The sequence below is a fragment of the Gambusia affinis genome, linkage group LG16, assembly GCF_019740435.1.
Source record: "Gambusia affinis linkage group LG16, SWU_Gaff_1.0, whole genome shotgun sequence".
Lineage (NCBI taxonomy): Eukaryota > Metazoa > Chordata > Actinopteri > Cyprinodontiformes > Poeciliidae > Gambusia > Gambusia affinis.
In genome coordinates this window covers 19,207,974-19,224,326 of record NC_057883.1, presented here as the reverse complement: position 1 = coordinate 19,224,326, position 16,353 = coordinate 19,207,974, and the positions used below count along the sequence as shown (strand labels likewise).

Sequence of the window (16,353 nt, the reverse complement as noted above, 5' to 3'; positions counted from 1 at the left end):
ATAGTGAAAAAATTTGAAGCTTTGGGACATCAAATCTACTTTAAAAAACATGGCTTTAACTTTGATTCATGACCTAAATATATATGATATGGTGTGGAGAATAATGCATTTCGGATTCTGACAAAACTATTTCATGCAAAGAGTTTGCTTTTGATCTTTGTTACTGCCCATTTTATGGAGTGACCCACTGCAGAAAGCAGTAATGTTACCTCTGGGATGCCTAAATGCCTCACTGGTATTTCAGAGGTTAAAAGGTAAGTGCAGGCTGAATTTTAATGCAAACACTAATTTCAAACATTCCTTCAAAATGTTCCTATCTGCATCCCTTGTACAGTATTCCCATACCCAGCGCCTACATTAAAGATCCATTACCTTTGACTACAGTATTTAACTTAGTTGTTTGACGTTGAAAAATATTTACTCAGTTACATTGAACAGTTTATGCCTGAGTATTTACAAGAGTTTGCAATCAACTCATCTAAGAAATGATTTATAGGCCCTTTTAAAGCTTAAAAACTGAAAAGACAAAGCAGTTTAGGTTCACAGTTTCGGTTTAGAAATGAATGTCAATAAATAAAATGCAACAATAATGTCCTGCCTGTAACAAATACAGAAGGTCTACCATGGTTTTTAGTGGCATTCACTGCTTATGTCTATGAGGCATCTGAGTTGGATGGGAGCGTTCTGGGAATGAACCAGTGTTCCATATTTTAGTTGGATGAAATGGATTAAAGAGGAAAAGGATCATCCAGCTTGTTGTCAGCAACAAGTTCCACAGCCAGGATCAGTGATGGGTTCCATGAGTGGAAAGCCCATTTCCACTTCTATGATGACAGCATTAATGCAGAACATGTCACAGTCCTAGGTTGATGTTTTGTTTTGTCATTTCTCTGCATAACTGCTGTTTCCTGTAAAGGTTGGGGATGCTCTATTTACTGGACAATGTCCTTTTTGTCCTGCACTCCGGCATACACACCTACTTATCAGTCTTCCAGGTCAAGCCATCATTCTGCCTTTATGTTTCCATAAGGTGAGGGAAATTATCTCCATGTAAGTTTAAATGTCTTTGGGGTTGTCTTTTTAACGCATTTGAACCAGAACTAGCTTGAATTAGCAAATAGAACCATTGATCATCAGCACATCAATTAAACCAGTGTTCACTTTACAGATATGCCCCCAAACACACCTTTCTATCCCAAATACAGGCACTGCACTTCACCTGAATTTATGTTCTAAACAATATTTGTCATATCCTTGTGGTACTTGGGTTGTTTTGGTTTTTCTGTATTTGCATTTTTACTTCCTTTATATGTGATAAGCCATAGTTGTTGTTTTTCTTTTTGTTCTTTACATCAGTCTTTTATTTTGTTGTTTAAGCTAAATCTGTTCACTTCCTGCATTTAACCATTCTTTGTCCAATTAGATTTATGCTTTGCATGTTTGTTTACTCCTCCTTGATCAGTTGTGCCATTTCTCTCCCTCAGCCTGCTTATCTGGTCCTCTCTCACACCTGCACCCGATTACCAATCAACTACCTGTTCCTTGTCAGTAATCAAACTTCTTTATTAAAGAACTGCCCTTGCTCACTGCTCCAGTTTTCTGTTGCTCCATGTTCCTGACAGAATGTCTTGAGAGTATTTGTTTTATAGAGAGAGACAGTCCAAATCCTATTGCTGTTTTCCATCTTGGTGCAATAATGTGGAATCTGTTACTTATTCCACATGGCCAATTTAATCAAATCTCATTCAAAAACAATCTTTGCCTGAATGTGTATGCATATCAAAATAAAACCAGATACTTATCCCATGGAAGGCTTGGTGTGAATATTTTATACTTTATACTTTCATAATACTTTATACAGTATTATGAAATTAAAAATCTCCACAATTTACAAAAGAGCATGAAAATCCTCAAACAAAAGCCTGCTTTTAAAGGTCTGAGATGATTTATAACAAGCTAAATAATACAAAATAATTCTGCTGTAGAATTTACCCAAGTTCTTTAGGATTTATCTGAAGATTTGTCCAATTTTAGAGTTGGAAAGCATGCAAATTGGAATATCTGGCATGTTGTTAATCCATATGTTCATAAAGGGATGATAATTGACCATTTGACATCAATTTGGTCTTCTAAAGAATGTTGTATACAATCTTTGAGATGCAAGCTGACTTCAGAACTTGAAAAAAATATAAGTAGACCTTTGCAAATGGTTGAAAGGCTTATTTTTGAAACTGCTGTGTTTATATCCTTTAGTGGATGAATTGTCAAAAGCCAAATATTATCCACTGATCTCAGGATAACAGTTGACTTTTTAGCTTGTAAAGATCTCAGCAGCCACCGCCTTGCTTTAATGTAGTGCAGCTGCAGGCTGTTGTGTCATTACGAGACCCCAGCAGTGGCGAGAGTCACTACGCGCCCTGTGCCATTATCCCTGTATAACTGTGGGTGAGGAGGCCAGTGGCCATGTGGAAATGATTTTCATCAAGACCTCCTTTCACCTTCCTGGTCTGCTCTGATGCTGCTGTAAAACAACTGTAATGGAGATGGGGAGCAAAGGGGGGCTTCTTTCCTCTTTCCTCCCTGACTGGAGGTAGCCAGGGAGGCCAGTTCAGTTCAGCTCTATATCTGTCAGTTCACGGTGCGTTCATCCTGCCACCCTCCAACTCAACTGCCGGGTGGAAGCCATAAAAGTGTCAGTGAACCAGAGTGACATCTACTGTGTACAGCACCACCTTCAGAGCACTGCGGAGGCTTCCAGCCCTTCCTAAATCCCCTGGTGAGGACAGTAGCAGTGAATGACATTTCCCCCAAGCCCAGAGGACACAGAGGTAAATTCAAGGCCAGCGGGAAAGCCGTTCCCTCTATTGTCATACAGCACAGGCAGTAAACGTAGAGTCTGACAGCTTTCAATTATTTTTATGTGTTGTGCAAAAAAAATCCAAGCTGTAACAACTGGATGATTTAGATATATTATGAAATAAGGACCAAAGCAAGCCAAAGAGAAACAGACAGTACAGCCAGAATGTTTTTAGACACTCCATTTAGTCCTGGCAAATCATTCTTCTGCAGCTATCTGGCATCATCTGTATTTACTGACCTTCCCTCACTATTTTGATTTACTTTGATTCTTCACAACTTATACTCCCTGATGCCTTGTATAGATGCGCCAGACATATCAGCTCCCAAAGCCTATAACTTTGTACTGAATTTAGGTGAGATTTTTTAAGGTCTATTTATTGTTCTTTCAAAACACACCTGCATTTCCATGGTTGTTTTTAAATTCCTTTAGCCACTGAGCATTCTTGAAGATATATCTAACCAAAATATGCATCATCTGTACCTAAACAAAATGTGGTCTAAAAGTAAAAATGTTATACATTCCTGTAAATCAAATTTTAAATGCAACCATATGGCCAAGCTTGACACATAAGTCAGGAATTGAAGTAATAAACTGTTACAAGTACTTTGTCAAAATTTGGTGAGCTAACCGGCTGCACAGACGATCTGATGCAGAAGAGCAGAATAATTTCAGTCATCAGAACTCTTAACCTCTAGAGTTCTGACCCACCGGTGGGTCCGTCGGGTTCTAGAGGTTAATAGCCCTTGTGATCCATCAGTGCAGAAAGGGTTAAAAAGATTAAAAATTAGAATTCAGGAAGAAAATTTTCAATATTTAAAAAAATAAATATCTGATTTGGCTGCACAGTGGCGCAGTTGGTAGAGCTGTTGCCTTGCAGCAAGAAGGTCATGGGTTCGATTCCCAGCCGGGGGTCTTTCTGCATGGAGTTTGCATGTTCTCCCTGTCCATGCGTGGGTTCTCTCCTGGTTCTCCAGCTTCCTCCCACAGTCCAAAAACATGACTGTCAGATTAATTGGTCTCTCTAAATTCTCGCTAGGTGTGAGTGTGTATGTATGGTTGTTTGTCTGGTTTGTCTCTGTGTTGCCCTGCGACAGACTGGCGACCTGTCCAGGGTGTACCCCACCTCTCGCCTGGGACGCAGCTGGAGATAGGCACCAGCAACCCTCCCGACCCCATTAGGGACGAAGGGTGTAAGAAAATGGATAATAACTGATTTGTTTCTCTCATCATGTCTAACAGTTGTCGTGTCAGTGCCCACCTGTACACCTATGATGGGTCATAGATGAAATAATTTCCTTCCTGTACTTCTGTAGTATAGCAAATATTTGAAAATGTCTTCCTACTTACCACTGTTCTCTGCATGTGAACTAAACTTCCTGTCTAAATGTGGTTTCTGTCACTTTTACAGCAACAATAAACAAAACAATCACGCACAACAGATACCAAGTTCAAATCTTGACCTTCCATTGAGGAGTTTGCCTATCATCTTGATGAATATGTGGATTTTCTCCAGGTATGTAGGTTGACTCCAACAGTAAATCATTGGATATTCGTAGGTTATTTACTCTGAGCTGATTGATTGAAAGGTGTGATGGTCTGATGCATGGTTGTTTTCCTTGTTTGTCATCCCAATGATGAACTTGGGACCTAAAATGGGTCTAACTGATTTTAAACCTAAACATAGGGGTTTAGGTCAATTGCCACCAAACTGGGAGTTTGAAAGAAAATTAAACAAATAGAGTGAGATTTAACACAATTAAATGTGAACTTATTTTGCAACTGTCCTCCTCCTATTTTTGGACCAACTCTCATGCTAAGCTGAGCTATGTCACCTTTGAAAGTTTCCAAACCTATATTTAGGCTGCTTCCCTTCACACTGATAAAACTTATGTTTGAGCTCGACAGCGTTTATTGCCATGCTGTTGAAAGGGGAAGTTTGAACTGATTTATGATTTCTAGACATAAAAGAAACATTTTCCATTGTAACAGGGCTGATGGCTTAGATTTAAAGCATTTTCATACTGCTTTCCAGGGCCTCTTAAATAGGCTGCTCGACTATGTGGATAATCACTACATTTACAAAGACAAGACCATCAAAAGGCAACGTGTTTCTCTCAACAATGCTCTTTTTCCCCAGCCGTCTCAGTACTTAAATGTCTGTAGCTTTGGCAGCAGTAGCACAAGTGGACAAAGAAGAGGTCCCTTCAGTAGTACCCAAATCAACAACCACCAACAAGTCACGTCCACAACCCTCTGCTGGCTTCAGCTGTCCACTTGTGTTTGTGTCTCTGGCTACTCAGGGACTCGATGACAGACTGATGAGTTCCTGACTACAAGAGAAATGGTGTGTGGGTCGGCCATCCGTTCAGCTCTTCTCCTTCCCCTGAACCAGCAGCTTTCTTCCTGCATGACGCACTAAACATGTTAAACGCACAAAGACACACATTGCATTCAATTACTATGAATGCTGAGTGAATCAAGGTCAAAGATGGTGGATGATGTGCAGATCTGGTTGGGTCATCTGTCTGGGATATGGACTCTCCTTAACCTTTGCCCTTGAAGAGTTAACTTCAAGTTTATCTTGTTCAGATCACTCTTTGTTTCCCAAGCCAAGGTACCGAAAGATCCTTCAAGTTAATTTTCCTGGTGAAAGTTAACAGAGAGATGGCTGAACTTCTGAAATCAGTTCAGTGTCGTCTTGTCAGGGAAAAAAAAAGGGTTTGCAATAGTTTCCCAACCTTAGAAAAAACTGGAAAAAAAAACATTGAGATTTGGAAACAGGAGAAAGAAGATCTGAAGCTAGAGATCAGAAGAGGAAAGGTGTATCCCTCCTGATTTGAGGCTGAATTTGAGGAGAGAAGATACTGTGTTCTTTTAATAGTGGAAGCAAACAGCTTAACAAAGAAGTCCTGTGGATTCCTTTTCTGTGTATGGTGGGACTTCTTGAAGAGGAAGATGTATCACAATAAAGGTCCAAAATGCAGATAAACCAGGCTGCGATCATGTGCCTGCAACCCACATTTGAAAATTATTCATACAGTCTGATTTTTATTTCCATTTGTCCTTTGCATGAGACCAAATCAGATTTAAATTTTGCCTTTATTTGGTCTATTGAACTGCTTGGTAGTGAATGTTGTTTTAGAGCATTAACATGAAAATGATAGAATTGGACATGCTAGCAGTAGTTCTAGATACTTCCTCTGCTTCCAGCACCTTTTCTGAAGCAAAACACAAGATCAAGCACTCTGCAAAAATAAGTAAGTCAAATAAAAGAATTATTGTATTTAAATTTTCCCTTTCTTGTCCAAATCTTTTAAAACATATTCTGCAACATTTATTTGAATACAGGATTGAAATGTTTTGCATATTGTTGCATTGTTGTATCATTTACATTTTACAGTCAAACTTGTGTTTCTGGGTAGGGAGTTCTAGGTTAGTGCAGAACCATATTTTGCTAGCAGGTATATATGCTGACTTTTTAGCATGGAAACTGTATTCAATTCAAAGGAAGGAGGTTCAAATGGTACACTGCATGAGTGGTGTGAATATTTTGTTTGATATTTACAGTGTAACCTGAATTGTGTGCACCTCACTGTCGTAAGTTCAAGTAATTTTTTGTTTATGTGCCAGGCACATTCTGCAAATTCTTTTTTTATATATATATCTTCCTCTGTGATCATTGTATTTGCAAATAATGTTAAAATAACATTACAGGCATCAAGTTTTCATGAGGTTTTTTTTTGTTTGTTTTTTTTGGCAGATAATATCCACTTCATAAAACTTCTACTGGTTTGAACTGTTCCCCATGGACAGACCCCAGGTTAGAGCACTTGACTTCAGCGTGAATTGATTCTACAATAGAATGTTGAATGTAACAGAATTCACTTATACCAGTGAAAAGATGAACACAAAGTAATTTTTGTAGTAATTTGGAACCCCTCCCCTCTCTCTAACACCCTGTGGTAGCTGTCACTCCTTGGTAAGGTGGGCATCAGATTTATTCTGCTCTTAACACAGACAGAAAAACTGGTCAGCCATGGGGAAAATACAGGCTGAAACACCACTTTTCTTTTCCCTCCAAAGTGAAAAACTAATTTAAAAAAAAAAGCTAACAAAAATAAAATTGAGAGCAAAAAAAGAAAAGAACACAAAACAAAATCTTAGATTTGTTTTATTAAACTGTAGGATAAGTTTTCTATACGTTTTGTCAGCACAAAACTCACTTTATGTGGAAAGATACATGTGATAAACACTTACAACAAAGGAGTCAAAACTGCAAATGGAAGTGGAAGAGGGATGGGCAAAGAGGTGAGCTAAACATAAAAAGGATGACAATCATGTGCTTTAATGCTGTTAATAGCATTTTGCGGTTTGCAGGTTTCATGTTTCGTTATGAGATTTGGTGTTGCGTTCAACTGAAGCAGATTTTTAAGGAAGATTTTTATTTTAAAATGGGAAATATGTGAGAAGGTTTTTTTTGTTCTAAGAAAATGACAAGGAAGCAGTTGCAAAACCCCTCAATTTATTTCTGAACTGCAGTTATCTATCTATCTATCTATCTATCTATCTATCTATCTATCTATCTATCTATCTATCTATCTATCTATCTATCTATCTATCTATCTATCTATCTATCTATCTATCTATCTATCTATCTATCTATCTATCTATCTGTCTGTCTGTCTGTCTGTCTGTCTGTCTGTCTGTCTGTCTGTCTGTCTGTCTGTCTGTCTGTCTGTCTGTCTGTCTGTCTGTCTGTCTGTCTGTCTGTCTGTCTGTCTGTCTGTCTGTCTGTCTGTCTGTCTGTCTGTCTGTCTGTCTGTCTTAATTCTTTTTAGCTTCATTAACATAATTAGAATAAAAAAATAGAATGTGGGAAAAAAATGAAAGAATTTTGAAAATAAAACTAATGTAGGGCCTTTTTGTGATTTTTACATCTTGGAGAAGCTACATAAATGTGGTTATGTTGTTATTTTTTTTAATCGTTTTATTTTACCAACATATTATATAAAGCTTGGATAATTTCCAAAGTGATTATGATTAAAAATGGTTATTATACAAGTCATCACCTTTGCGCTTTGTTTTCTGAGGTGGGGTTGCTGAGGCTCTAGAAGATGCATCACTTTCCTAACACTCTAACGGAAGATGCTAACATCTGGTTAAAGTATTAACATCATCAAATAAAAGATGTTATTGTGCGCATTAAGACTGGACCTTTACTTGAAGTCATGAGAGGCTATCTAAGATCATTTAAATGATGACAACATAAAATGAACACAGCCAACCTGATACAGTAAAATATTTTATTTAGAAATGATTATTCATTTAAAAAATAAGTTTAGGAAATCCAGTGATATATGTCAATAATTAATAATCAGGTTAAAGTGCAAAAATACAATTTGATATAATGCATCTGTACAAAAATAACATTGGATTGTGATATTTGTGTGTCGCTAATATGGCTTCTAGAAACATATCTTGCATACATGCAGAGTCCATTTTCAGATTATAAGCTTTGGAACAAAATATTTGGAGTTTTTTTATTTTTATTTTGAGGTCCATTTCACATTCCACACATTCACTGAGTTCGCTGCCAAATCAGGCACTAATAACCCAACGTACAGTCTTTATTAAGGCTTATTTCTGCATTATTTCTACAGAGAATCAGCTGCTGGAACATTTCTTCCTTGAGGAATGCTCACACTGAAAACTGCGCCTCCAACGGCTGAGATGAGGAAAGAAAGAAAATATCTTTGGCGGTTGTCTTTGGTGGTGTTGTTTTTCCAGTGTTCCGGGTTCCTTTCCCTGCTGCTGCAGTGAATCACTTCATCTTGGCTGGCTTCAGTTCCTTGACTTGCATGTGTAATGTTTTGTGGACAGCCAACGTCCTGGACTGACAGAATCCTTTTCCGCACTCTTGACATTTGAAGGGCTTTTCTTTGGAGTGGATGTATCTGCAAGAGGAAACAACAAGGCACAGTATTATGCTACAGGAAGGTTTCAAAACAAAGTCAGTTTTGTTTTTTGTTTTTTTTTACATTTCACCATGAAGTCAAGGACATACATGTATATGATGTAGCATCTACACAACCAGCAGTTAGTTCATGGCAGTTACCACAGGTGACCTACATTCACAGATGCCTTTGTCGATGTGTCATCAAATATTTCTCTTCACGTGGCCAGCAGCCATATTTAGAAAGTGTTTGATTTGGATTGAAAAAAGCAAACAAAGAAACTGTTAGGACTGCATTATGAATAGAAATGTCTTTGGTATTGTTGAGACAAGGTTAATTTGGTTTTTTTATGGATGACACTTTGAATGTTTTGTACCTGTAGTTTTCCATTTACAAGTTCAACTAATGCTATAAATCTTCTAATCGTTACAGGAAGTGTCTTGTTTTTTGTCTCTGTGCTGTCAAAAGCGAGGATGATTTAATGGCTTATTTTTAACCCCATACCTCAAAGTCATCACTCTTTCAACAAGAGTGAGAAAACAAAACTGGATTTGACTGGCTTACTTGGCTAAATCACATTTTTGTAAAAGCCACAGTGTCTTTGGAATGAGAACAAGGTGTTGCATTGATAAAGCATTTTTCTAACCTGTGGTCCCTGAGGTGGTCCTGTCTTCTGAAGGCCTTGTGGCAGATATCGCAGGTGTACGGCCTCTCGTCTGTATGCGTCCTCTCATGGATCAAGAGGTTGTAGGATTTCGTAAAATGTCGGCCACAAAACTTGCAGACGAATTCCTTCTTGGTCTTAGAGGGCAGTCTGCCTCGGCTGGACTTGCGCTCAGGTGAGGACAGCTTGGTCACATCCAACAGGCATCCCAGGCTGGCCGAGGTCTGGTGTTGAGATGATACCTGTGCTGCAGCAGCAGCACCTGTCAGGCTCAGGTCCTCCACCTTCAGATGGTCCTCCTGTGTAGCCGCTGCTGCCAGGTTGGCAAAGTCAAAGCGCGGTTTGCTCTTGGAGCTTTGCAGCAATCCTGTTGTGTCCAGCTTTGGCTGCAGAAGGTGGGGAAATATGGGGAAGGAGGCCATGGAGGAGAACTGAGGAGGCAGCTTGGAGAATGTGCAGCGGGGGAAGGCCAGAGGTTGATAGCCGAGGGTCCATTGGTGGAGATGGATGGCGTGAAGAGCACTAAAGCTGTAGATGCTCTGAAAATGATCAGCTGGTAGCTGGAGACCCGAGGAGGTCTGAATGAGGGAGCAGTTGGCCAGCTGAAGGGACGGGTGAAGAGGGACGGGAGCTGGTAGAGTCTTACTGCCCATGGCTGCTACTGCAAATCCCGCAGGCAATCTGATAAACACAGAGAACCAGAATGAAAATAAATAAATATGTTACTCATTACAACCAAGTCAAACAATAGACGAACAAAACAGAATTTTCTCTGACATATCTTTGAAAGTGGATCAACTATCAGGTTTTGGTTTAGCTAAATCCTTAGATCTGCATGTAGATCTCTGAAGGAAACACTTTGTCTGATAAGCCCACAGACACAATAACTGACACCACACAGCTGCATTTTATCCTGTGTCCAACATTCACTATTTATGGGAATAAAAATTCTTGGCTTGTAGGAACACAATCAGTAGCAATAAGCTGGTTTTCTGTATGACTTTATCTTTCTGTTACATCTTTACCAATGAATTTTGACCTGCTCTTCTTTCCAGTGCTGCTTCAGATCATTAATGTTTGCAGTCATTTCTTTTGGTAGTTTTTATCACTCACAGCAGCATTTTATTCAGTTTTTGGTCAGGACTTTAACTGTGCCATTGCACTCCCTCAAATTATTTCATTTTTATGAGGTTGTTTTGTCTGTTGGGTTTTAGCTTCAGCACTGGGACACATGTCACATTGGACTCTAGAATACTTTGGCATCCAGAGAAGTTTATGGTTGATTATCATGTATCAAAAAAAAAAAGTTCCTCAGACTCTAAACTTTTTTGTGAAGATAAACTTTGGTCTTAACATTGAAGAATAATAATAAATATTTAAACCATGATTTATCACCTTGAGTGTGAATAGGCTTCATTTTTTTAATGGAATATTTGAGACCAACGTCTCCGTAAATGAAAATATAGAACCACTGCCAATGTTTGTGCCTGCTCCCGAAGCTGTGTGTGGGTGTTTCCTGTTCCCAGAAACATGCCCGGGGCTGTTGAGGGCAGAGAGACAGAATGACAGCATTCAGCCACAGAAATACCTGCGAGCTCTTACATCAGGTTTGATAAGCTAGAGTAACAATAGACAATAATGTTGCTTTGTCTGAGGCAGATGATGATGGACGTGAGCCGCCAAGCAGCAGCAGCTTTAAGTTTTTAGAGCATGAGCCACACCTTGGCACAACGTCGCTCACATCAAACCTGCTTACAGATATGCAGCTGCTGTTTTGAGCTTGTGAAAGTGTACTGATCGGAGAAAGGGCTGGTTGACTTTTATGTGAATGAAATTCAAAGATATCTGGATGAATGCAAAATGTTTTTCATAATTTTACAATCTGAATGTTGAGAATTTATGGTCATGCCTCAACTCATGCAGTATTTTTTTATAGTTTCAAATGCTGACGTCATTTTGCACGTTTTGAAAATATTAAGGCAATTTTAAAGTGATTTTGCATTCACAAATACATGCTTACTATCTCTAATGTCTCAGACAAAGGTGGTGCTAGTTTTAATGGTTGTGAAAGTTCAAGTTATCCAGAAATGTAGAAGAGAAAAGCCATAAGGATGTGGTACCTTGTAAAAAATTTCACTATTTATATAATTAGAAAAAAAAAAACTGCAACGCTTGCATATAAACTGCTATTTGCTTTTATAGATTTTTTCCTTTAACTTTTATTTCCTGCTTTATTCAGAGTGAAACTCATGAGGGTCATGATTGAGAAATTGTCTCTAATAACAGAAACAAAATAAATGTCTGTGAGCATACTTACTTCATTTCTTGAAAGTTACAAAATCTGTTATTTCATATTGGTTTCTAGCCTGTCAGCAAAATGAACAAAATGTCTGTAAAATCGTGTTATTAATTTCTTTTCTAGAGTCCTCTTAATGACTGTAAATATAAGAAGAGGCTTGCTCTTTGTCATCCTTAGCTAAACTTGGCAGTGTCAGCTCCTATGGAACCACCTACTACAGCAAACGTTTTTTTAAATCATATATAGAACATATTTCATTTATTACAAAAGTAAAAACATTTTGATTAAAAAAAAGTAGTTTATACTTTGAGGTCCTTTTATTTAGTTTCTTCATCTTATTACATCAGTATTTTGGTGAAACTTTAATGAAAAGCAGCTTTTTAAAATCTGAGGTATGATTTAACTAACTTAGAACATAAAAAAGTAAGCTAGTAGATTAGTAAGTGAAATAAACAGCTAGTAGTTAAAAAATACATATCTATGCTATAGTATATTTCAGTAAAAAATAAATAGATCAGCCTGTAGCTTAATAAGCAAGCAACTAAAACTTAAAATAGCACAAAAAGTAATTAAGAAATCAGTAAAATAATTAGTCAAAAGTAAATTAGATGAGGAAATAAATAGTAATTATTTAGGTCCCTAACAAATAAATAGGTCAGCTACCCAGCTTTAAATAGGTAGTTAAATAGTGAAATAAATAACAACACGTAATGTCATTATATCATTAAGTAAATAACTAAACATAAATAAGTCAATAAAAAAGGTAAATAAATAAGTTGTTAAATAAGCAAGTATACAATCAAGTAAATAATTAAGAAAGTAACACTGATTTCCATTGTTTTCTGTATTGGTCACGTGAGAACAACTAAGTGCAGGGAATGTTCATCACATACACATAGAAGGAAAGCTATTATTTTGCATCACATGTGTGTTTTTAGGGAACATAAGTTAGATATTTTATCTAATATGCCTTAGAGAGAAAATTATTACACTTGTTGGATATATATTTATATTGTAATTCAAATAATATTATAAATTCTGATGCTCCAGAACAGATTAATTAGGAATGCAATTCAGATTTCAAATTAATACTGAAATAAAATGTTTGAAAAGAAAAAAAATTTGACTATATATATATTTATGTTAAACATATTTTCTCCTACTAATGACATATTTTCTTAAACAGTTTCATACAGTTTGTTCCTTTTTTTCTTGCTCTAATTTTACTGATACAGAAACTAAAGCTCATTTTACAGAGCAGGTGTCTGATAAAGGAAAACAATCTAATTTCAGTCAATAAATCAACAATACAAGAACACACTTCTCTCAAAGTTGCTGACCATATTGAGCTGACAGGCGAAGTCCTGGTGTTTTAAAAAATATATGGTTCCTTCAGTATTTATAAAGATGAAAAGCTGAATTTCTAAAAAAGTCAAATAAAATAATGTATGGGAATTTTTTAAGGCTACTCTTCAGAATATTAGTCAAAATAAAAAGTGCATGAAACAATTCATGCACTTCATTGGGTTGGAACTATCATGAGTTTTATTATTAAAGAAATATAATTTTATATTAGAAATCTGAGGGCATCTAAATTAAATTCATTCAAAAATGTGTATGTGATTTATTTTTTTATTTTTTTAAAGTGGAAACAAAAAAAATGAGAACCTTCAAGAATTAGCCAGAAGTCGCAAATGTTAGGTTGAATGCGTTGAACTGAAGGAGGCCCCTCCTGAAACTGCAGCAAAGGTTGCTAATGAGGAGAAGAGGAGCTCAAACAGCCCCCCGCCGGTTTGTCCTTTCTGATCACCATGCAGAAGTAATTGACTTTTATGCTGGAGGTCATTAGAGGAGATAAGTTCCCTGCTCCTGTTAACTCTTCTGTGTCTGCAGGGGCCCCAAGGTGTCGAACGGCCCCCCCTCTGTTTGATCGTGAGATTCAGCACCTCAGAGAGATTTGCAGTGGCACGCTGCTTCTCAACTTCACTTCCACACACCAAGAGGAGATACTCAGCACTCCTCGTGCTGATGGATTTGTTTCACTCTGCTGCAATAATTTACATTTTAACACATTTAGGAAAACAAAAAAGCGGTAAAAAGAAATCATGTGCTTTTTTAGCCTGTTTCTTTAAATTTTTAATTAAGCCCAAATCATATTTAAAGATACATAAATTTACAGCTAAGAATGAGCAGGTTTGTTTAATGTCTCATTATTCATTTTAGTTTATGTGGGATTTATAAAGTTTTATGTTCAAGCATGAAACACTAAACATTTTTAAAGCAACCTTCATGATGATAACATTGGAAATTAAATGAGAGTTCCACTCAAGGCCTTTTGGAATTTGTTCTCTCAGCTAGATGAGAAAAGTAGACTCGGAGTTTCGCCCAGAAAGTCTGTGAAAGTGTCTTTTTTTTCTGCTGAAACAATGCATTAACTTTGCTGAGGAGTTCTAATGTCTATGAAGCTGCGGCAATGATTTATAAAAGTTGTGGATGTTATATCACAGATGATGAATGGCTGCGTGTTTGGAGAACGCGGCGTCCTCATGCACTCGGCAAGAGCACAATTTCTTTACTGCACTCTGAAGAATAAACACCTGTCAGCAGGAAACTGTAAACCCAGACCTCTCTCATGAACTTTAGATTCAGTGAAATGTTAAAACCAGAATTTCTGAAATTGTGGGTTAAGATCTACTTACTGTACTTTTGAAATACAAAAAAGGTACACAAAAGGTACACAGAAGGTACTGATCTTTACTTGGTAAAGATCTTTATTTGGTAAAGATCTGATTTGCTCCAAGTGAAAAAAGCTGATGAACATCTTTGAGTAAAATAGTTGCAAATTTGACAATGAAACCAATAGAAAAGAATAGAAAGGAAGCAAAAACAGAGGGAATTTCTTAGTTATGAACATTTTAATAGCAAATTTCTGTATATATTCTGAATTGAATTATATATTTGTTTGAAGTGGTATTTTGATTTTAATTTTATTACAATGCACTGATCTGGGATGTTGTTACTGAGACTTTAATCTTAATAATACTACGAAACACCATATGACATATTTGTTATTACAAATGCAGAGTTTCATTGTTAAAAAAAATATTTTTAAAAGAATCTTCTAAGGGAGAACAATCTGACTGCAGGAAGCGAAACTTCTACCAAAGTAGTGGCTGATTCTGACTTAAGTTAGAAGCATATTTACTTGAGATAAATCACAGTTTGATCGTTTAAGCTGTCGGATTTCTCCCCGCAAAGACTGCTTTAATATGTATCTAAACTTAATTAGATCCCATGTGTGGTTTGGTGGAGCAGTGTGATTAATCTGGTGATGAGGCCGGATGGTGTGAAGGTGTCAGAAAAGTATCTACAGAAATGTTTATTCAAAGAAGCAGCATCTTTTTTTTTTGGAACAAGATTAAACAAGAATTTCATCAATTCAAAACAGCGCATTGTATCCAGTTTTTGCAAACACATACGTTAAATCGACAATTGCTATTAAAATGTGTTGAAAATAAATTACATCGCAAGTGAAATTAACATATTTCATATGAAAATAAAGAAGTAAACCGCTTAAAAATTGAAAAAGAAACAATTTTGAGCATCAGTAAAAGCCATGCAGCCACAAGAAGGAGAAACACCTGTTGCGCTTCAAGAAAATATGGAAATAAGTATGTTAAAAAAATGTTTCTAATAAAACTTGTGACCAAAAACAGTTGCTTAACATTACAAAGGTTAAAAAAATGAATTAAAAAAAACTTACCCAAAAAACTTTAGTTTTATAGGTTTTCTCCCGCCGGACGCTCTGAACGCGAAAGCCCGCCGCGTAGCTGTCTGAAGCGGGACGGAGGCGTTAATGTGTCGGCTGGGGCAGCAGCATGTTCCAGCTGCCTTAATCTGTTCTGTTCTGGTCTGATCTGGGCTCAGATGTTCAGGCACTGTGGTGTTCACGTCTCTGCGCTCTGCCGCACTGTTCTGCGCGCTCTTCTCTTCTCAGCCGCCTCTTTATCTCAACCCACAGTCCGACACCTCCTGGCACGTCACACAGCCAGCCCATAACCGCAGCACCGCTCTGGAGAGCTTGCACAGCTGGACAATGAGAAGATGTGGCCCTGCGTGATTTGGCCATCAGGGTGCGCACACACTTCTGCACTCATCCAAAGTGGCATTAACTGATGGAAACTTGGGATAACTGATAAATACTTAGTGTTTTAATGTATTTTAAATGAGTTTTTATATCTCTATTTGTCCCACTGCAGCTCATACCACGTGTGTACACATGCACGTATAATGTCCTGGTCATTTTAATCACCTTTACTTACATCAGCGCAGGGCTCCATAAGTTTGCTTGTGGAGAACTTGCGTCCAGTTCTCCACAAGCAAAAATGTTTGAGAATAACGACCCCTGTAGGCCTCACATGTTACTACAGCAGGACTCTGTGGATCAAAAAAAGACTTAATTTAGTTTCTTTCAAAGAAGCTTCATTAGGAAGGATGGCCAAATTAATTACTTTGACTGTCTATATAATAGTTTTAAAAATCTAGCCCTAAGGTATCTTTAGCAAGGCAACATTTT

At 37.3% G+C, this 16,353-nt stretch overlaps 1 protein-coding gene and 1 long non-coding RNA gene across 3 annotated transcripts; one reads left to right on the top strand and one right to left on the bottom strand.

Moving 5' to 3' along the window:
* The first annotated feature begins 2,426 nt into the window (after positions 1-2,426).
* Positions 2,427-9,240, top strand: LOC122845971. The gene is made up of 4 exons (XR_006373170.1): positions 2,427-2,828; positions 4,269-4,373; positions 6,621-6,680; positions 8,521-9,240. It is a non-coding gene; the product is annotated as an uncharacterized LOC122845971 (long non-coding RNA).
* Positions 7,965-15,762, bottom strand: osr1 (odd-skipped related transcription factor 1). 2 transcript variants are annotated; one of them, XM_044142593.1, is made up of 4 exons: positions 15,541-15,754; positions 9,461-10,159; positions 8,990-9,029; positions 7,965-8,814 (listed from the first exon to the last, which is right to left on the bottom strand). In XM_044142593.1, the coding sequence occupies exons 2-4, from the start codon at positions 10,129-10,131 to the stop codon at positions 8,515-8,517; spliced, it is 1,011 nt and encodes a 336-aa protein (XP_043998528.1). In that variant the 5' UTR covers positions 10,132-10,159; positions 15,541-15,754; the 3' UTR covers positions 7,965-8,514. The 2 variants fall into 2 exon arrangements, with proteins under 2 accessions (XP_043998528.1, XP_043998531.1); XM_044142596.1 differs by lacking the exon at positions 8,990-9,029 and having other exon boundaries at positions 15,541-15,762.
* Positions 15,763-16,353: the final 591 nt, after the last annotated feature.

Coding starts and splice junctions, on each gene's coding strand:
- osr1 (XM_044142593.1), bottom strand. CDS start 10,131: ATGGGCAGTAAGACTCTACCAGCTCCCGTCCCTCTTCACCCGTCCCTT. Junction 9,030..9,460: donor GACCACCTCAGGGACCACAG/GTTAGAAAAATG, acceptor GGCCACGTGAAG/AGAAATATTTGATGACACAT. Junction 8,815..8,989: donor CGACAAAGGCATCTGTGAAT/GTAGGTCACCTG, acceptor TTCCTCTTGCAG/ATACATCCACTCCAAAGAAA.